Source organism: Hypanus sabinus, chromosome 4 (genome assembly GCF_030144855.1).
Source record: "Hypanus sabinus isolate sHypSab1 chromosome 4, sHypSab1.hap1, whole genome shotgun sequence".
NCBI classification, from domain to species: domain Eukaryota; kingdom Metazoa; phylum Chordata; class Chondrichthyes; order Myliobatiformes; family Dasyatidae; genus Hypanus; species Hypanus sabinus.
The window spans coordinates 32263789-32286275 of record NC_082709.1 but is presented as its reverse complement, the minus strand read 5'-3'; the positions used below and the strand labels follow the sequence as shown (position 1 = coordinate 32286275).

Below are 22487 nucleotides of genomic sequence, written 5' to 3'. Positions count from 1 at the left end.
GGACTGGAGAAAGAAAAAGCTGAGGAATAGAGTTAAAAGGTGGGGGCGGGGGAGACAGGAGAGAGAAATACATGGTTTGGCCTGAAACATCGATTGTACTTTTTTAAAAAATAAATGCTGCCTGGCCTGCTGAGTTCCTCCAGCATTTTGTTTGTGTTGCTTAGAATTCCAGCACCTGCAGATTCTCTCATTTGTGAAAGGAAGTATCAAGAGATTCAACAGCTTTGAAAGTGGACAACAGTTGTCTTGTTGATCCCAAATAAGCCTATTTCCCTAGTCGTCTTCTTGTTCTTTCTAAAATTCCAATTTAAAAATTCCATTTTAGATTTTCTTTTCTTTTACTTGCTAGCATTTTTTCATAACCTCCCTTTATTTGTCCAGTTTCCATTTTTTAAAATTCCTCTGCCATACTTTCAAAACTCTGAGGTACTAGACTCTATATTTGGCATAGGCTTGTACTTTTGTCTCATCTTACCATCCATGCTTCTTGCTATCCAACAGTCTCTAGATTTGGCACACACTCTTCTTTGTGGGAACATGACCACACTGAACTTTTGAAGTCTCCTCCTTAAATGCCTTCCATTCTTTGCAGATTTATTAACCTTAAAACGTAGCTGTTGCCAGTCTATTTTGCTATGTCACATTTCTGTCCATTAATACTACCCAATTTATTAAAAATAGTGAAAAAATTAATAAAGGTAGTGGATTACAACACTATTGCTGAAATACTTTCATAATGATTTCCCATTGTGATTTGCCACAATGCTTTACTATTTTAGATAATATAACTGGGATGCAAGGATACTGCCTGCCCAGCAGATTGGACAAAGAAAGCCTCCAAATCCGCTGTGGGTTGCAATCAAGAGCTTTGTAAGCCCCTGACATTGTACTGCTAAAAGCAAAAGTTAATTGATCATTTACCACATTGCAGCAGATCTGGACATTACTGATGAAAAAGCCAATTTGTTTGGCATGGGAGTGAAAGTCATTCTGCAGAAACTTGGAGAGAAACAGCCCACACTTTGAAGAACAGATGGCTCCTTTCCCAGAAACACTTGGTTTACCAGGCCGAAGAGGCAGTCACCTTCAGTCAGCCAACTTTACTCAGCCATTTCAGTCTCAGATGTGATCGGCCTACCTGCAGACCCCTGGCACTGCCCAACTCAGGCAGGTTCAAAGCCATTAGAAACTCAGCAGCCTGTTAGTATACCCTGCAGCTGTTTTCATACGCCGGCCTTCCATGAAGCCATTACTTAGAGAGAGTGGTGTGGTAGGAGTCACACATCAGTAGCAAAATACATGCATCTAGGGGCAACATTATGTCAACTCAATCTGTCAACATTCATTCAAGACAGCACAAATGCCCGGCAATTCACTTTGAGCTTTATGCAGAGTATTTCTTTATGTTGATCATATTATAACAGACACGAGATTGAAGACTGTAATAGTCAAGAGAATGTCAGACCCAAGGACTGAGCACAATTAATTCACAGATATAGTTTCAGTCTTTGTACACCCGGTATACCCTGGCTCACATTTATAGCCATTTTGACCTTGCCACATTATTGGTACAAGTGCCAATTACTGACTAGCACTCCATCCTCTTGATAAAGCTTCTTTTCTGCCCCATTCATCAGCAACATGTATGATGAAGCCTCCTTTCAGGACACTGAAAGGACAATACAGCAGACAGCATTATCCAGGACATTCTAGATTGGCTTGCTCTGCAACTCTTCACACATTCCTGCGAATGGCCATTGTTAGCTCATTGACAAATTTTGTTACAACTACTTGTTTTACAATGGAAACATAAACCAGAAATCTAACTTTCCATTCTTCAACCCCTTTAAAATAGAGACTGCATAAACTATTCCTTTAAATGAAAGACATTGCAGCAGATGACACGGAAATAGGTATTAATATGCATTTGCTGACAGTCACTTATTGTGATCACAGTAAAATCATCTTGAGCTAATGTCATGGAAATGGTCTTTGCGGTCTGTTAGATTGCGTGGATCCAGGGTGAACAGGGCAATTGGATACAAAATTGGCTTGGTAAAAGGAGTCAGAAGATTGCAGTGTAGCATTGTTTCTCAGATTGGAGACCAATGACCAGTAGTTTACTGCGAGAATTGGTGCAGGATCATTTGTTATTTGTCTAGGTGGCATTACTGTTAAGTGTACAGATGACACCAAATTTGGTGGTGTGAATAGTGAGAAAGGTCATCAAAGGGTCTAAACCAGCTGGAGAAATGAGTCTGGGAAGGCAGATGGAACTCAACTTGGACAATTGTGAAGTGAAGCGTTTTGAGAAATTAAGCCCTGTACAGTGAATGACAGGGTCCTGAGTAGGATTGGAGAAAAGAGAAACCCAAGGCTGTGAGTACAAGGTTCCATAAAGGTGGTGACATGGGTCAGAATGATGAAGGTAGCATATGGACACCTACCTTCACTGGACAGAGCACTGAGTACCAGAGTTAGGACATCATGTTACAGTTGTGCATGACATTGTTGACATTGCACCTGGAATACTGTGTGCAGTTTTAGTCACCATTCTATAGGAAGGATGTCGTTAAACTCGACAGGGTGCAGGGGGGAAAACAAAATCACAAGGATATCACGGGGACTGGAGGGCTTGAGTTAAGACAAGAGATTGGAGATGCTGGGAATGTTTCCCCAGAGTGGAAAAAGTCTGAGGATAGAACTAGTAGAGGTTTATGAAATCACAAGGGCAGAGCTAAAAACAGATTGTTACAGCCTTTTTTTTGCTGTAAGAGGGACACAGGCTTCAGGTTTTAGGGGAAAGATTTAAAAGGGACCAGATGCAACTTTTCCCCACACAGAAGGTGATGGATATATGGAATAAGCTGCCACAGCAGTTGTGGCAATGGGTACAGGTACAACATTGTGAAGGGGTGCATGTGCGTAGCAAAGGTGCCCAAGACCATTGCATAGTATTGCATTTGTCAACATGAAGAGGATGAAGAGGACAAAGAGTTTGTAATCTGGAGCAAAGGTGTTGGGAATGACAAAGCTGGAGTACCACAGAAAGGACATGGGACAGGAGACAGAGGAGTGCCTCCTTAGTTTAATGATCATTACAGAATGTCTCTCTGGTGCTTCCTGCTCCCTCCCCTCTTCCCAATCATGATTCCACTCTCAGTCCACAATAGACACCCATATAAGAATCAAGTTTTTTTTGTGCAATCCATAAAAATATTACAGTACTATGCAAGAGTTTTTGGCACCCTAGCTATCTACGTGTCCCAAAGACTTTTGGTACAGTACTGTATATGGGTAGGAAAGGTATAGCACAGGCAAATAGGAAGGCAGCTTGGTCAGCATGAACAATTTCGGCTGAGGGACTCACTCCTATCCTGATTAACTCAATGACTACACTCAAGTTGAAAACCAACAAGTGAAATTGGAGATAAATCTCGGTGTACTCCTTTATTCTGAATTGAACTTGTCGATTTTTTTTTTACATCTCCAAATGATTACGACTGATTTCAGACAATGCAAACCTGGGTACACGAGTCTGACTGTGATGCAGGAGGCAGGTTGATTACACCTGGTCTTTTCCTGACCATTTATTTTCCATATGAGCGTGCGCTGGAGCTACACACTGACTCCGGTTCTTTGCGGGAACAGGACCCGCTCTCGGGGTCTCACGTCTGGCTGCTATTTGATATACCAAGGACGCGGCCCAGAAGACTAGTGCGCTTTTAGGGTTATGGGACTTTGTGGCTCTGTAGGCAGGTGGACTCATGGTTGGCGCCTCCGCAGGACACTGATGTGTCATGGGAGACGGAAGATGATAAGCAGCGAGCTGACATCTGGCTGAGTGCCCAGAGACCTGAGTGAACGAGTCATCTCTGGGGTCCTGCAAGTCTGTGTCTTTATTGATGCTTTGCTGCGCCCTTGAGTGCTCAGTGGTGGGGGTGGGGAGGGTGCTGATGCTTTTTTGCTGGAGGCAGAGGGGGGGGGATCACTGTTTTGCTGCTGCTTATTCATGGGGGGGCTTTGGGGTTCTAACATTCATTCTTTGGGGCACACCTCTGTTTTTGTGAATGGTTGCGAAAAAGAAAAGAATTTCAGAATGTATATTGTATACATCACCCTGACATTAAACGTACCTGTGAAAAATTATTTTAATTATTGAATCAAACTTCCAAGTCACCAAATCATAGTTCTTGCAGTAGTAAGAAGGCGTAATTTCAGCATAAGAATGGGGACAAAAATAAATAGTAACAGAGAACAGCAGTATTTATGCTTCAGTGACTGGGATGTTTAATAGCTACCAACAGCTAATACAAATAGTAATCCTCCCAACACCTCTGTTAACTGAAAGGAACACTGAGTTGCACAAGAGACATGTTGTCTGGGTTTGTGCTTTACATTCTATTGCATTTATATTCTTGGGCCTGGATAAGTACTGGAATACAGATATTGATCTCCAGCTTCTAGGAATAACAATACTTTAGTGGTCCTGCTAAATTTTATATCGACAATCAAATTGTACTTGTGAGTACTATAGCTGCTCTATTTTGATCAGAAAGTGGCTTAAAAAAAAGTTTAACTAGACAATTTGCTGGCAATGCCTTTTCCCCCCACATTGCAGTTGCAAGTGCATGCCAAAAGTATTAATTGCTTGTCAAATTGATATGAACTGAACTGATATTGTTCAGCTTTTTAAATACATGATGTTGTCTGCATGCCTGCTTGAGGTAGCTGCATTGTTGCATCTTTTTTAAACCTGAGCTAATAAAAGCAGCACGCCGCTGCCAGTGCCAAGCCCTTGCACCAGTGAATTTAGATACAACAGCATGCAAAGCCTAGCTTAAGACAGCACGTCTCTTGTGCCATTTGTATTCCTGGCAGCCTTATCCATCCTTGTCCCCCGAATGATGCTGGCATAATGCTATCCTTGAACAGCAATCTTAATGCCTCAGTGACTGGGACGTTTGATAGCTACCAACAGCTAAAACAAATAGTTATTCTCCCAACCCCTCTGAAAGGGAATATATAATTAAACCACATGCAGAATTTGTAAGTCTACACTGTTCATTAATAACATAAAATGAAGGAACATTTTAAACCTGCAGTCAAAAATTTGTCAGGATTAGTAAACTAAATATCTAATTTTCAATGGCTGTGCAAAAATAGCAATGGCTTTCAAATATGCTACCATTTCCAATGCTCCTCTTTACTAAAGCCAAGACTGTAGCTTTGAACCATACATCCCAAAAGTAAAACAGTTCCTTTAATTCCTGAAATAGTGGCTGCTTCTCTTACCAAAAAGCTTTCATGATTTTTAAAACAAAACTTATAGGCAGCTCACCACCTAGAGATATTCAACTTTGCTCAGAATGGTTCAGGGTTTTCATACAGTCTTGTGATGAAATGCCATTGTGTGACAGGGATTTGCATTCCAAAGGTCAGCACAGCTGTAGGGCATGGAAAAAAGACCCCTCAGCCCACTGACCATCTCCCACTAGTTGCTCTAATCTCATTTTATCCTCTCCATTTCTCTTCAACTAACACCACCTATCCTCACGCTCAGTGAGCCAGGTAATCTGTTTACCTGCATGTCACACTATTTGGGAAGAAACCCTCACAGTCATAGGAGGAACATGCGAAGTCCACACACAATAAGAAATGAAGCTACATAGGCCACTGGAGCTGTGGGCAACAGCTTTACTCACTGTGCAACTGTGTCACCCATCAGTAATCCCTTCATCGCTCTGGCAGGATCGTGATCATGCTTTTCTACTTCAAAATAATCATCAACAGAAAATTTATTTTACGCATCATTCACAGTCTATTCTCTTCCACACCCTCAAGTTCCATTGATAATGGGTGATCAGTACAGGTTGCTGACAAGACGTGCAAAGACAGGAAATGCACAAAAGCAATTTATGCCAACACATCCATCTTTCTCAGGAAGGGAGGTGACAGGAAGCTAACAAAGTGCATCAAAGAGTTGGAGGTGTGAAAAATAAAATCAAATAATTTTTACTGTTCCTTGGTAAAAGGTAAGGGCTCTTACGACCAGACTGTGTAACAGTTTCTTCCCCCAAGCCATCAGACTCAATTCCCAGAGTCTAGACACACACACACTCACTCAACTGAACACCACTTCACTCCCTTTGCAATTTTTGTTCTTTTCTTTCTTAATTCCTGCTAGAACATTGTTTACATTTACATAATTTATTATTATATTGTAACTTGCCCTTTACTGTGCCTATTGTCTTGTTTATTAATTATTGTACTGTCTTGCACTGTTTTGTGCACTTCATGTAGTCCCGTGTAGGTCTGAAGGCTAATGTAGTTTTGTGTTGTTTCATGCAGCACCATGGTCCTGGAGGAACGTTGTTTTATTTTTACTGTGTACTGTACCAGCAGTTATGGTTGAAATGACAATAAAAGCGACTTGATTTGACTTGGTGACAACGGGTCAAGGGAGTGTGAAAACAAAAACCAAAAAAAATGCACTTGAAGCGTTGTTAATAACTCCATGGTTTACAAGTTTCCCTAACCTTCAAATGTCAGACTCAGCCAACAGTCACAGACAAAATGCTGCAAATACAGTCTGCACATATGACAAGCACAGTCAAGTTAACAGCTCCAGAAACTAACCAGAGAGAGGTTCAAGAGTTTATCAACTGGATTCTAGATTTTTCTGCTGCACCATCCTCAAGCCCTAGTGATGACTTTAATAGCTTCAGACTGAAAACTAAATCCCATAAATCAACTATGTCTCTCTTCAACAAATTCCCTTTCAATACTGTTAATATGTGTGCACATAATAAAGAACTTCATTTCCCAGTGCGCAATGTGGGCAGTTCACCTGAAACCAGAAGTGACACTGGTGAGCTGGTTGCATGCACTCAGGTCGCTCCGAAACCATTTACTGTAAATAAATGTGCGCTGGCGTTTCTCCCCCCCCCCCCCACACACTGTTTGTCTTTAGTAAGAACAAACGTAACATGATGTCAGAAGTCAGTGTGAGGACTAAACACGAAGAATAAATGTACCGCAATCAACTAAGAGACACCAGGTTCCAACAGAGAGAAGCTGCTGGCCAGACAGCATGTTGTCTCCTGAAGCTGCTGTTGTTCACCAAATTCACCAAGAGAGATTCAGGAGAGAGAACCTAAGATTCTGTCATGAGAATTCGGGTCAATGGACTCAATTTTGTTCTGAATGCTGTTGCTTGCTTCTATTGTTTTCATGATTTGTTTTTTTTTCCCCTTCTTTTGCTGCACAATGGGTGTTAGTATCTTTTTTTTTAAAGAATAAAACTGGGTTATTTTGGTTTTCTTGCTTTGTGGTTGCCTGTAAACAGACAAATCTCAAGGTTGCATAATTTATACATACTTTGATAGTAAATGTACTTCTGAATTATTTGATATCTTTTTGACCTATGTGGTTTACCAGCAATCTAACTAATAACTGGAAACACTTAAACAGAGATTCAATATATATTTAGCAGTGAGCAGAGCGGAAGGGGCAAGGGAAAAACTGAAAACGTCTACCTTTCTACATGTAATGGGCAAAGATGTGTTAGACATCCATAACACCTTTCGAATGATGAGGCAGTGTTTACATTAGACATTCTGATGACAAAACTTGAGGCATATTTTTCCCCAAGTAAAAACATCACATTTGAAAGATATACTTTTTCCCTCCATGACAAGGTGTTTGCTTTGACCAACACTTAGTTGTTCTTCACACACTGAGTAAATCCAGTGAGTTTGGAAATTTGAGAGACTTACCAGTTAGAGACAACATGGTTTACAGAACTTAAAGTAAGTGGGTTCAGAGAAAGATTGCTCCATGAAAAAGATTTGATGCTAGAAAAGGCTGTGGATACATGTAGGGCAGTGGAGGCGGCACAATCACAACCAGATTGTGGAACCTGGTGTCTCTTAGTTGATTGCGGTACATTTATTCTCCATGTTTAGTCCTCACAAGGGCAGAAACAGGGCATGCTGTGAAATCAGAGGGGCAAAGAACAAGGCATTTCCAAAAGCAACAGCAAAGCGGTAGGCTCAAACAGCAAATATGGACGTAGACACATCCCAAAGATATGGAAAGTACTGCAATAATTGTGGAAAGAAGAATACCTTTGCACAGTGGGGGCTACCAACATGCAGTTGCAGAGGAAATCTTTGTAGATTCTCTACAGATTACTGGTGCTGGTAAGACAGAATGGATTGTTCCAGTGACTGTGAATGAAACATGAATTCCATTCAAACTTGACGCTAGAGGCTAGGTGAATCTGTTGTTCTTTGACAATTACAAGACTGTCAAGAGCAAGATTTACCCAGTGAAGTTAAAGGTGACAGGCTATGCTGGAGAGAACATTCCAGTAAAAGGGAGTTGTATCGTTACCTCCATGCACAACAGAGAGCACTTAGAGATGACTGATTATAGAAAAGTGATTACAACCAAATTTAGGTCTGAGTGCATATGAAAAGCTCAACCTGGTGAAAGAGTTTTCATTATGTCTTCACACTCCAAAGATGACCACACAACACTTAACAAAGAGTATGCAGAGGGGTGCGCAGATGTCTTTGTGGGGATTGGATACTTACCTGATGAAACTCAAGAAACTCATAACAGTATCGATGAGAGCTCCAGAGAGGCCATGCAAGAGAAGCATAAGAACTCCACTTTGCATAGATATCTGTACCAGCTGTACCAGTATGATAGTCAGGATGCCAGTGCTGAACAGAATGATCATGATGAAGAAGTCACCGGTCTTGCTTCCACATCATGCAGCTGTGATTCAAAATCTATCTCTAATCATCTTCCAGCTAAAGACTGGAAATCAAAAATATCTCCATGATCCTCTCTGAAGATGAAGAGCAAGATAAAAAGGGAATATGTGGAGACCACACTGGCCCAAATGGTCAGAACAACAGCAACAATTCAACACAAGCTAACAGGAAGAGTTGCTATCTACACAGCCAATAGAAAGAGCTCTGTGAATTAAGACAGTATCATCTGGAACTTCCGCAAGGACTCACTGATCACATGGATGTAGTCCAGGGCTCCATTATGAGGTACATGGAGTGAATTATGGTCACACAGCAAGAACAAGAATGGAGACAAACAGAAAGGATCTTGGCATAAGGATGTGAAAGAAATGAACATGTAGTTCAGAGTTCTCAAAATGGCACTAATATTAACACAGCAAGGCATCTGTGGAAACAAATAGCAGACCAAGAAGGATTATTAAACCACCACAGAAATGGATTAAAGTTATGTAAATATCTTTATTGGAAAGCATTATTTGTTTCTCCCCTAGTTGATGTGAACATACTATTGTGTTTATTTTTCTTTAAAAGGGGAAAATGGGTTGTTATGTGAGTGCATAAAGAACTTCCGTTCCCAGTGTACAATGCGAACAGTTCACCCAGAATCAGAAGTGACATTGGTGAGCTGGTTACATGCGTTCAGGTCGAGCTGGAGCCATTTACTGTAGATAAATATGTGCTGATGTTTCTACTACCTGCTTGCCTTTGTTAAGAATATATCCAATAATTCCTTCAATACTTGCAAGTTTTACTTACGTTATAATCTGGTGCGGTGACATTTCGTGAAAGATTTTATAGAGTATTTTCACATTTACACTCATTTACACTCTATTACAGTTTCCCCTCCAACCAATTAAGTTCTCACTTTCTCAAAAAGTACAAATGACTTGCAAGGTAAGACTACTTTTTGTGAAACTGTTCTGTAAAATTTGCATTAATAAAGCATTAGGAAATTTTGCAAATGGAATAAAAACAAAGGCTTATTGATATATTCTTAAAGGTGTTAAAACTCACATAATTGTTAAATGAACTCAGTGATAAAACTGACTGCTTACGGCATACTATGTACATCCAAGAAGAAGGGTTTAAGTTCTGAACTCCAAACAGTATATAGATCAGTGCTTTATACTTGCTAATTAGGTACCGCTATTTTTCATTTTGAAAATGACCACACACAATGAAATAATCTCACCTGAGTAACAACACAGTATCTGACATAAAGGCACCAACTGCTACATCTACAAGGAAAAACAAATTGATAAAATCATTATTTCTAAGTAATCAAATTTTTAAGCCAGTTTGCCTTTAACAATACAAGAAACAAGGGCGAAAGTAGGCCTTACGACCCTTCATGTCAGCTCTACCATTTAATCCGAGCATATTGCTCTTTCATCACAAACCTAATCCCCATATCCCCAAATTCTTCTAATAACAAGAACTCCATTGATCATAGCTTTGAATATAATCAATAACAGAGCTTCTGCAGACTCTTAAGGTCATTATTTTCAAAGATTCACTTTACTTCAAGTGAAGCAATTTCTATTGAACTTCTATTTTGAGATCAGATCCTCACCATACCTACCCTAGCAAGCCATTTAAGAGCTTTGTGTCTTTTCAGCGAGGTCACCTCTCATTCTACTAAAACTCAGGCAATGTAAGCCTCCAAACATATTCTTATGGACATCCCTAGAACCAGTCTAGTGGATATCCAGAGCATTCTCTCTATAAATAGCACACAGTTGATCCTCAGATTATGGCATTCCAGGGAACAAATTGCAACCAAGTTCCCACAGGGCAGAAGATGTCTGCAGCTTTACGGCAGCCTGCAAATCCAAACTGTTAATCTCTCAAACACTTGTTCATATGTATAAGCTGTGTCAGGTTTGCTAGAGCTGTCGGGGAGGGTTTGAACTAATTTGTCAGGGGATGGGAACTGGAGGATAGGGACATTGATTTATATGCAGAGGTAGTGTATAATGAGAATGTCAGAAAGGACAGGCAGATGATAGGGCAAAATTGCAGCCAACAGGATGGGTTGCAGTGTAAAAGGGATACAAAATGGAAAAAGGTGACAAATACAGAACTGAAAGTGTCAAATTTGAATGCACGCAGTATATAAAATAAGGTAGATGATATTGTAGTGCAGTCTGAGATTGTCAGACATTATGTATTGCGTCTCACGGAGTCATGGCTAAAAGATGACTGTAACTGGGAGCTTAATATCCAAGGATATTAATATCCAAGGGCAATCTATTGAAAACACGGGCAGGTAGGCAAAGGGGACAGGGTGGCTCTGTTGTTAAAACATGAAATCAAATCATTGAAAAGAGATGGAATAGGATCAGAAGGCTTAGAATCATTGTGGGTAGAGTTGCAAGGGTTAAAAAAAAACCGATAGGAGTCATTTAAAGGCCTCTGAGCAGTAGCCAAGGTGTGGTCTACAAATTACAGTGGGATATAGAAAAAGCATGTCAATAAGGGCAATGTTATGTTAGTTATGACATTAATAACATTTTTGGTGTTATTTAATTGGGTTCTCTTTATCTAGTTTTAGGACTTGTGTGAAGATCTGATCACATTTTAGCTCATATTTATACAGAAACAGAAAATTCTACGTGGTTCACAAACTTCCTGGCACCACTGTAATTACAATAAGATATCATTATTTTTCCATACAGATTTAGCACTCAGCTTAACTGTACAGCATCTAAGACAAAGTGAAGCTGTACCAGAGCTGTGTTCTTGTATGGGTCAGAGTGCTGGCACATGACAGTGAACAACTCTGCCAAGCTGTCATCATTTCACACCTCGAGCCTCCAGTGTATCCTCCACATCTTCTGGTCAAGAAAGATTTCCAGCCACCCCCTACTCCTTCGGTGCCATGTACGGGACATGGCCACAAACGTCACGGGGACGCGTTGGAGATGGATTGGCCATGTGTTGAGAAGCGAGGCCAACTTCATGATCAAGACAGCACTTCACTGAACCCCTGAAGGGCAGAGGAAATGCGGGAGAACAAGATGACTTGGCGCCGTACAGTAAAAGGCAGAAATGAGGACCCTAAACCACAGAGATGGAAGACCCTCACACCTGCAACGAAATGGACAGTACCGAATGGCTTGATGGCTCTAATCTCAAGCCATCACAATTTATTATCAGATAACTGAATCAAATCCAGTAGTAAAACAGTAAATCTACAGGAAGCTACATGTTTGAACAAATTGCATTAACCCTGCAATATTCACTATGTCTTCAACTTTGAGCCCAGTGATAGAACTGGGCATTGATTGAGGGGCTCGGATACACTTTGTGCCTGGTTCTTCAGCTTCATGTAGCATCCAGCAACTGCCAACGTGAATGGCCTACATTAAAAAGATGTGGTCTGCTTTTTATTATTTCAATTGTTGATTAAATCATAGTTTAATTTTTAATTTAACAAAATAAATGAAAAGCTATTTTGTCTGCCTTTAAAAAGGTCTTCAGAGACATTCAAACAAACTGAAATACACCTTTGAGTGCTGCTGCATCTCATGAAAGGGAGATGTCCAGCACATCCCATCCAGCAAGTGCTGGGAATAGCAGTGGGACTGAAGTGGACAATGAGCATACAGAGCATCCTGCCATGCTCTGCTTTTTATAAACTAAAACGTGCAGTGTTTCATCATTCCAAATACAAGGTTCAAACTCAAATAAGAAATCACTGCATCTTTACAGTGGGCTGCCAAAAAAATGAAATGTAGTCTTTGCCCATCCTTTTGTTCCTGGTTGGAAAGAGTTTGTGGCATTAATGTTTAATCACCTGCCTTTATTTCAAAATATTGAATCTGGGAGATTTGCTGGTCATTTTCAGGGATGCTGACTAACACAATCTTGTAACTATAATTACTGCTTTTTTTTTTGAAGTATCAAGGACTCAGCTAAACTTTAAGCTTAATTTTATTTTAAAGTATGCACATTTGTGAATGCAGCCTCAAAAGTAAAATTCAATATAATGCAGTTACAAAGTTGTTGTTTCCAATTTCTTTTTAAAGTGAAAAAAGTGAACATGATTAAAATGCTGGACTGGACAGAGCAAGGAGAAATGCAGTAATGACTGATCTCTCAGGTTTAGCAATGGCTTGATCCCCACAAATGTCATGGTATCACTATGGATTACATTTTAAAGCCCTTTCATTGAATACAGTAATAGCTGATGAATATCATTTTCATAAGGTACCATGACTGGTATAAAAGCAATCATCCCACCTCTCCTGGAAGTTCCGGGAGTCTCCCGCATATTGATAGTGGCTCCCTGACGCCTTCAAATTATATACAATATCCCAGAAATTGATTTTTTTGAGAGAGAGCGAGAGGGGAAGACGGCGCAGGAGGGGGAGAGCAAGAAAGAGCGCCATGGCAGAGTGTTCCAAAAAAGAAAATATAAAATGTACTTCACCCCAGACTACATTAAAGTGTACCCCTGCTTAATAAGGATCAAAAATAATGACAGTGCTGATCACTGCACTGTTTGCAACAGTGACTTTTCTATTGCCCACGGTGGGTTAAATCACTGTTGAGGTTTGTTTAACAGGTGTCATTCATTCATTAGTATAGCTAACATTATTTAAACTAGCTGGCGAGCTGCTAAAGAGCTTCTCTATTGCAGACATCCCACCTCTCCTGGGAGTTCCAGGAGTCTCCTGCAAATTGATGGTGCTCCCTCCCTGAAATGAGTTTTTGCAGGGTGGGATGACTGTAAAAGTGCATATGGATCATGAATATTCTTCAGCAGATGAAATCTTCCATTCCTAATGGAATGTACCAAGTGTGACTCTAGAAACAGCAATATGGTTGAAAATTAAGTGTTCATTAATGTGGTATAACAGATTACATTCAGAACTGGAGAGAGGCAATAAAAAGTAGTGGTAATAATACATAATCATCCCCTACCTGTGGCTGGACAGAGGATCCATAGAACATTACAGCACAGAAATAGATCTTTTGGCCCTTCTTGGCTGTGCCGAACCATTTTTCTGCCTAGTCCCACTGACCTGCACCCGGGCCATATCCCTCCAAACTTCTCTCATCCATGTACCTCTCCAAGTTTTTCTTAAATGTCAAAAGTGAGCCCGCATTCACCACTTCATCTGGCAGCTCATTCCACACTCCCACCACTCTCTGCGTGAAGCCCCCCCCCCCAATGTTCCCTTTAAACTTTTCCCCCTTCACCCTTAACCCATGACCTCTGTTTTTTTTCCTCCCCTGGCTTCAGTGGAAAAAGCCTGCTTCCATTCACTCTATCTATACCCATCATAATTTTATACACCTCTATCAAATCTCCCCTCATTCTCCTATGCTCCAGGGAATAAAGTCCTAACCTATTCAACCTTTCTCTGTAACTCAGTTTCTCAAGTCCCAGCAACATCCTTGTAAACCTTCTCTGCACTCTTTCAACCTTATTAATATCCTTCCTGTAATTAGGTGACCAAAACTGCACACAATACTCCAAATTCGGTCTCACCAATGTCTTATACAACCTCACCATTACATTCCAACTCTTATACTCAATATTTTGATTTCTAAAGGCCAATGTGCCAAAACCTCTCTTTATGACCCTATCTACCTGTGACGTCACTTTTAGGGAATTATGTATCTGTACTCCCAGATCCCTCTGTTCTACTGCATTCCTCAGTGTCCCACCATTTATCTTGTATGCTCTACCTTGGTTTGACCTTCCAAAGTGCAATAGTCTGCATTAAACTCTATCTGCCATTTTTCAGCCCATTCCTCCAACTGGTCTAAATCCCTCTGCAAGCTTTGAAAACCTTCCTCACTGTCCAGTACAACTCCAATCTTTGTATCATCAGCAAATTTGCTGATCCAATTTGCCACATTATCATCCAGATCACTGATATAGATGACAAATAACAATGGACCCAGCACTGATCCCTGTGGCACACCACTAGTCACAGGCCTCCACTCAGAGTAGCAATCCTCCACTACCACTCTCTGGCTTCTTCCATTGAGCCAATGTCTAATTCAGTTTACTACCTCTCCATGTATGCCTAGCGACTGAATCTTCCTAACTAACCTCCCGTGCGGAACCGTGTCAAAGGTAGGAGTATTCACAACTACTGCTGCACTATATTCAGCTAATTCTTCCTTTCTAAAAGACATGTGACATGGATTTTCCCCTTGGAAACCAACAACTTCTCTCAAAAGAAAATTGGCTTTTGATATTTCCATTACCAGAAGCAATTGATCTTCAGTTGATTTTAAAAATGTGTAATATTGCCAAAAAGCTTCTTTGCTCCTTACATTAAATTGATACAATAAATTTTGTTTAATTTCTTTAATATAACATTGCTGAATTCAAATAAACATTATTTTCACTTATAAATTAAATCAAGAAAATCTGAAGATTACCTGGGTAACCATTATCATCTACATCAATGCCTCCAGATATCGAGTGGCCAAAGGCACGTAATTCATTACTTATCTGTCGCCCAAGAATTCTCTGTAAAAAAAAAACGAATACAAAATAGTGAATCCCTCAACATCTGAAGGTAGCCAAGTCATCTAGAACATATGGTCTACACTCAAGGATTCCTAAGAGATAGCTGAAGAGATTATGGAGGCATTAGTAAGGATCTTTCAAGAATCACTAGATTCTGGAATGGTTCCAGATGACTGGAAAATTAAAAAAATGTCACTCCATTCAACAATCTCATTTCACTCTACTCTCATGGTACTTAATAGACAAAAAGACAAAGTAGTAGTCTTCACAAGACCACTGACTACCTCTTCTTCCAACCATGATTCTGAAAAACTCCATTCAATTCTTCAGTTTTCCGATTGCATTTGTCTTAATGATATCATCTTATGATATCATGTGTTTTCCCCCCACAGATGGTAGAGCTCTGAACCACGTTATTTTAGTTTTCCACACGATCGCTCTCATTTTCTTTCCGCCTATCACACAAAGACATCGTTCAACCTCACCTTCCACCCCATCAGCATCATATTCAATGTGCCACCGTCAGGCATATCCACCTCTGCACTGGCCTTTGCACATTTACGTGAGAATGTACTTACTGTATGTTTGTTCTTCCATCTCCACCAATAGCCTCTCTGCTGGTCATGCCACCTTCCCACACTTTCACCTCTTCCTTTCCCACCTCCCAGGGTTTTAAATAGATTCCTAACTGAAGCAGAAATTACCTTGCTCTTTATCTTGCATTGTATATAGCATTAGTACTCACAACGTTGTCACTTCTACACTGGAAAAGCCGATCAGTGACTGTTTTGCAGAATGTGTCATTTAGTTCTTGATCATGGTCCCAAGCCTCCAGATGGCTTCTAATTTAATTTAATTAATACACCCCATTCTTCAGCCTCCTGCACGAAGTCCAAAGTACAATTCAGGAAGAGAACCTCATCCACTGGCTAAGAATTGATCCAATCCTGGACACAACGCCATGTTCAATTATTTCATATAATCATCCATTCCAGCTCTGTACCTTCATTTTCAGGCGACCCAGTCTTTTGCCCCTCTCTCTTAAGATTTCACCCCTCTCCTATTTATACATTTTCTTTTGTTAATGGCCAACCTTCTTTTAGCCAGCAGCTTCATTTTGTCATTCAACTTTTGCTTTCTGTCTATCACAGACCTTCTCTGTAATTCCCTCTGCAAGCACTTTCAGGTCAACAAGTTCTGAAAAAAATCACTGACCTAAAACTTTACCACATTTAGACTTTCCTCACAAGCTGGTTGATCTGCTAAGCATCTCCACTATTTTCTATTTTTGTTACATCCTTTCATGTATTTTAAACTGTTCATCAAATACTGCAACCCTGTAGTTATTGTCCATTCTTGCCCCAGATGCGTGAAGTGACTCCGTAACAAGATTCATTTCTTTACTACATATACAATATACATATCAAGTCAAATTTTATAATGTTTAATTTCGATTCCTTACTTGAGAAAAGGTCATGGATATTCCTGTCTCTCTGCCGTTGTAGATATAAATCGCTCCTCGTTGATCATCCTCGAGGGGAGCACCTATTGCTACGTCTGTAATGGAAATATACATACTGAATCTAGTACGTTCTTGTTCAGTGTTGTTAAAGGTCAGTGGTACACAGCTGATTTTCTCCTTTATTATCTTTCAACAAATATACTATGCTCAAAACATAATTAGTTTCTTTGCCATCCAAGAACTGAAATATACTAACATTCCTCTGGCCAGAATATGGGAAAAGCAACTGCTATAACAATTTTAACACATCATACAATTTTGTTTCACATTTTAGAAATGAAATTTTATTTGTGGTAGCACTGTGTTTGGTCCACTCTAACAGTGACATCATCTATCACTGGGTCTGCACCATGCCCAGTTAATTCAAACTTCCCACAGGGAAAGCTACAGAATTAATGTATTTAGCAATTGTGGAATTTGTTACTTTCATACAAGCATACATTCCAAACAGCATACCAGTTCCTATGATAGCATAAAAGGGAGTTAGTGACAAAGTCCTCCAGAAGGCACCCTCACAAAATACCATGGATCAATAAAATATATGCAAAATTACAATATGTTTTCTCACCTCATTTAGTACTGAGCAGATTGCTTCAGAGAAACTATTGCTTTCAAAGCTTAAAACCATGCAAGATGATCAATGTAATCTAATGACAAGTCAGATGAGCAGCTTTATACTGTTTGGATGCTTTAGCCAATTTGTTTCCCATCGCCATTAAATTTATTGTCTCAGTCATCAGAAAGTTAAATCTCCTTTACTCCTCATACAAACTCTTCTCCCTCCTGCTGTCTGGGAAAAGGCACCGAAGCATTCGGGCTCTCACAACCAGAATACATAACAGTTTCTTCCTCCATGCTATCAGACTCCTCAATACCCAGAGCCTGGACTGACACCTTGCCCTGTTTTCCTGTTTATTATTTATTGTAATGCCTGCACTGTTTTGTGCACTTTATGCAGTCCTGGGTAGGTCTGTAGTCTAATGTAGTTTTTTTTTTCCCTGTGTTGTTTTTTTACGTAGTTCAGTCCTGTTTTTGTACTGTGCCATGTAACACCATGGTCCTGAAAAACATTCTCATTTTTACTATGTACTGTACCAGCAGTTATGGTTGAAATGCAATAAAAGTGACTTGACTTGAGGCAAATAGCGATAGGCAGTGGTCCATCGTAATGGATCAGAGGCTCAAGATCAATCACAAGCCTGATTCGGTAGATACAGCTTGGGTTCCAAACACAGAAGTGACTACCTGTTACCACAGTTTCCGCTGCCAACTTGAAAGTTTTCTGAAGAGATGATGGATGCATTGGTCATGATCCTTCAAGAATCACTTGGTTCTGGAATAGTCCTGGAGGACTAGAAGATTGCAAGTGTCACACCACACTCCACTCTTTAAGAAGGGAGGAAGGCAAAAGAACGGAAATGATAAGCCAGTTAGCCTAAGCTCAGTGTCTGGGAAAGTGTTGGAGTCTATCATTAAGGATGAGGTTTGGAGACTAATTAGAAAAATAAGTCAAAGTCAGTATGTTTCTTTAAAAGGAAACCTTGCCTGACAAATCTGGCCCTCAGACTTGCCCTCAAATAATTTGAGGAAGTAACAAGCAGGGTGGACAAAAGAGAGACAGTGGATGTCAGTTACTTGGATTTTCAGAAGGCATTTGATAAGGTGCCACACATGAGGCTGCTTAACAGGAAAGATACTAGCATGGATAGAGGAATGGTTGACAGGCAGCAGGCAGTGATTAGGAATAAAAAGGGCTGTTTCTGGTTGGCTGCCAGTGACTAGTGGTGTTCAAGCAATGCGATTGCAGCAGGACTTAGACTAATTGGAAAAATGGCCAAAAAGTGGCAGATGGAATACAGGGTTGGGAAATGTATGATAATGCATTTTGTTGACCATTATCTAAATGGGGAGAAGGTTCAAACATCAGAAGCGCAGATCGACTGAGGAGTCCCTGTGCAAGACACCCAGAAGGTTAATTTACAGGTTAACATGTACAAACAAGCTGGATGAACTCAACAGGTCGGGCAGCATCCGTTGACTGCTCCGTTCAATGGATGCTGCCCGACCTGCTGAGTTCATCCAGCTTGTTTGTACGTGTTGATTTGACAACAGCATCTTCAGTGTACTTTGTAATTTACAGGTTATGTCTGTGGTAAAGAAGGCAAATGCAATGTTGCCATTTATTTCAAGGGGAATAGAATATAAAAGCAAGGAGATAATGTTGAGGATTTATAAGATATTTACAAAGATTTATAATGTTGATTTATTTGATTTATAAATCAAATGGAGTATTGTAAATAGTTTTGGGCCTCATATCTCAGAAAGGATATGTTGTCATTGGAGAGAGTACAGAGGAGGTTCACAAGGATGATTCCAGGAATGAAGGGGTTAACATTTAAAGAGTGTTTGGCAACTTCATGCCTTTTCTCACTGGAATTTAGAAGAACCTGGGGGTGGGGGGTGGGGGAGGTATGTCTCATTGAAACCTTAATGTTAAAAGGACTAGATAGGGTGGATGTACAGAGGATGTTTCCTGTGGTAGGGTATCCAGAACGAGAGAGCACAGTTTCAAAATTGAGGGGCAGCCCTTTAGAACTGAGGTAAGGAGGAACGTTTTTTTACCAGAAAATAGCTAATCTAATAGCTGCTCTGTCACAGACTGCGTGGAGGCAAAGTCCAAGGGTATATTTAAGACAGAAGTTGATCTTTTCCTGATTGGTCAGGGCATCAAAGGATATGGTGAGAAGGCAGGTGTATGCAGCTGAGTAGGATCCGGGATCAGCCATAATGGAATCTCAGAGCAGACTTGATGGGCTGAATGGCCTAATTCTGCTATGTCTCAAGATCTACACTGGAGCAAGGAACTGTATGAATTTCCTTCCCCTTCTTATAACCTCAGCTGCAAACAAATAACTCAAATTGGTAGTGGCATCTTGCCTCATTTCTCAACATAGATCTGACCCTGAAAATAGATTGTGTGAGACCAACAGAGGAGGGCTAGACATTGGTCAGCTTGAACTGTTTTGATATTGTGTGTACCTTTAGTAATAGGAAATAGCCTTCAATTTTCCATTATCTGAAATTCACATCTGTAGTAAGCATTCTTTGTGATTGAGTCTAAAGCTATGGGAGAAAATAAATGCCTCTGCCACCAACTTTGTAGAATTGCTGCACCACCTGTCTCAGACAGAATTACCAGTCTGTACCCTCCTCCTACCCACCCACCCTGTATGTACAGGAAAATATAGAAATTCCACACTAAGAGATGCTAATATTTTGATACAACAGCATCTTACAACAACCACAACTTTCAGTGATAAATTAACAGAATATCCCAACACACTAATAGACAGTGCATGAATTGGACACTTCCAGAAAGAAATAATTTAGAAGCCATACACTCTAAATATCCCAAACCTGAATATCCATCATTATCCAGGTCTCCAAGATCCACGATGACTTCCCCAAATCTTGCCACATAGGAATTTCCTCCAACCAGCTCAGTGTGAAGCTCCATCTTGCCCTTTATAAGAACAAAATTTAAGATAGCGATAATTGCAAAATGAAAATTAGTTCAAAGAAATTCTACAAACTTACCAATCCGTTGTTCAAATAAACATAGACCCTTCCTTCTTCTCTGACATCACTGAACAAGGGTGCTCCCACTAACAAATCCGAGAGGCCATCTGAATTGAGATCCAATGCACAAAGCGATGAACCAAAGTATGTAGCAATCTACAAGACAAACAAACAAAAACAAAATGAAGCACTGTAAAACTTCTGGAATCTCAGAATTAAAGACCAGCTCTAACCATTGTCATACCTGTTTACCCTTTGCCATGAAAATAGGTTCCAAAGACCTTCCATCTTGTTTAAAGATGTAAACCTATCAAATAAAAGGTCTTGGGTTAAAAAATACCATTACACTTTCCACATACTTTGAAGATGACAATTTTCAATGGATGAACACATTTTTGAAGAATCCACTAACCCATGAAAACTACCTTGCTATTCATTCCACTCTTGCACTTGGTGGTGCTTATGGGTCTGTGGACCATTCAGATGGTTCTGATGGGGAGGAGGAAGAAGTTGCTCCTAAAACATTGAATGTAGGTCCTCAGACTTCTATACCTCCTCCCCCCAAAGGTAGTAATGAGAGAAGGGCATGTCCCAGCTGGTGAGGGCTTCTTGAGGCATCATCTCTTGAAGCTATCTTTTTGACGATTTTGAAGATGAAGAGGCCAAATGATATAATCTCAGGATGTGATGGGAGGCCAAAGAATGCCCATTTATGACCAAGATAAATAAGTTCTTCTCTTAAAAGTTCAAAAAATCTTCACAATTATTTGCCACAGAAAATCGGGGAGGCAGAAACCTTAAGCATATTTGGAGCCAAGATAGTTTTGCAATTATTAATAGTATTAAAAGAGATCTGCAGAGATCAGGAGTAAGGAATTTAAGTAACCAATAAGGTAATATTGAATAGCAGGCCAGGATTGAGGAATCAAATGACCTACTCTTGTTTCTATTTCTTATGTAAGCTGTGTAACCTATATATGCACTTTCAAGGACTCTACAACTCATGTTCTCAGTATTATTTATTGTTATTTTATTTTTTGTATTTGACAGTTTGTTTTCTTTTGTGTACTAGCTGTCTGTCAGTCTTTGTGTATACTTTCACTGATGCTGAGGCACTGGTAGGACCTCACTTGGAGTACTGTGTGCAGTTTCGGGCTTCTTATTTAAGAAAGGATGTGCTGATGTTGGAGAGGGTTCAGAGAAGATTCACTAGAATGATTCCGGGAATGAGAGGGTTAACATATGAGGAATGTTTGACCGCTCTTGGACTGTACTCCTTGGAGTTTAGAAGAATGATGGGGAACCTCACAGAAACATTTCGAATGTTGAAAGGCATGGACAGAGTGGATGTGGCAAAGTTGTTTCCCATGGTGGGGGAGTCTGGTACGGGAGGGCATGACTTAAGGATCGAAGGGCGCCCATTCAGAAAGTGGTGAATCTGTGGAATTTGTTGCCACGGGCAGCAGTGGAGGCCAAGTCATTGAGAGTATTTAAGGCAGAGATTGATTGGTATCTGAGTAGCCAGGGAATCAAAGATTATGATGAGAAGGCTGGGGAGTGGGACTAAATGGGAGGATGGATCAGCTCATGATAAAATAGTGGAGCAGACTCGATGGGACAAATGGCCAACTTCTGTTCCTTTATCTCATGGTCTTATCATCCAATTTTTTTTGTTCTACTGTGAATGCCTGCAAGAAAATGACTCACAGGGTACTTACTCTGATAATAAAATTACTTTGGCCTTGGATGCCTCAGCTACATATACTCAGAAATACAGGAGATTCGGGTTAACTGGGATACCAATTCCAAACTTTCGTGGAAATAACTAAAAAGATATTAAAAAAGATAAACTACCATTTAACTAACAAATTATGTATTTAAATGAAATACAGAACAAATTGGAACACTATCAATACCACTACAGTACTATAAATCTGCATTAGTTCCTAATAATTAACGTTGGAGGAATTTGCCCAGTTTACATGGAAGAGCTTTTTTGATGTGGTTGCAAAATGAACAAAATCAGCACTAACACCTAGTGCAGATAATGGACTTCCCACATTCA

General features: G+C 40.1%; 1 protein-coding gene across 2 annotated transcripts in view; it reads right to left on the bottom strand.

Moving 5' to 3' along the window:
* Positions 1-22487, bottom strand: part of itga4 (integrin alpha 4) — a 228219-nt gene that overhangs the window by 100795 nt on the left and 104937 nt on the right. For both annotated transcript variants that reach the window (XM_059966797.1, XM_059966796.1), the window contains exons 8-13: positions 20667-20729; positions 20441-20578; positions 20261-20366; positions 16784-16878; positions 15231-15321; positions 10018-10063 (exon numbers count right to left, since the gene is read on the bottom strand). In XM_059966797.1, the coding sequence (XP_059822780.1) occupies positions 10018-10063; positions 15231-15321; positions 16784-16878; positions 20261-20366; positions 20441-20578; positions 20667-20729 (539 nt within the window). The remainder of the gene's footprint in view (positions 1-10017; positions 10064-15230; positions 15322-16783; positions 16879-20260; positions 20367-20440; positions 20579-20666; positions 20730-22487) is intronic.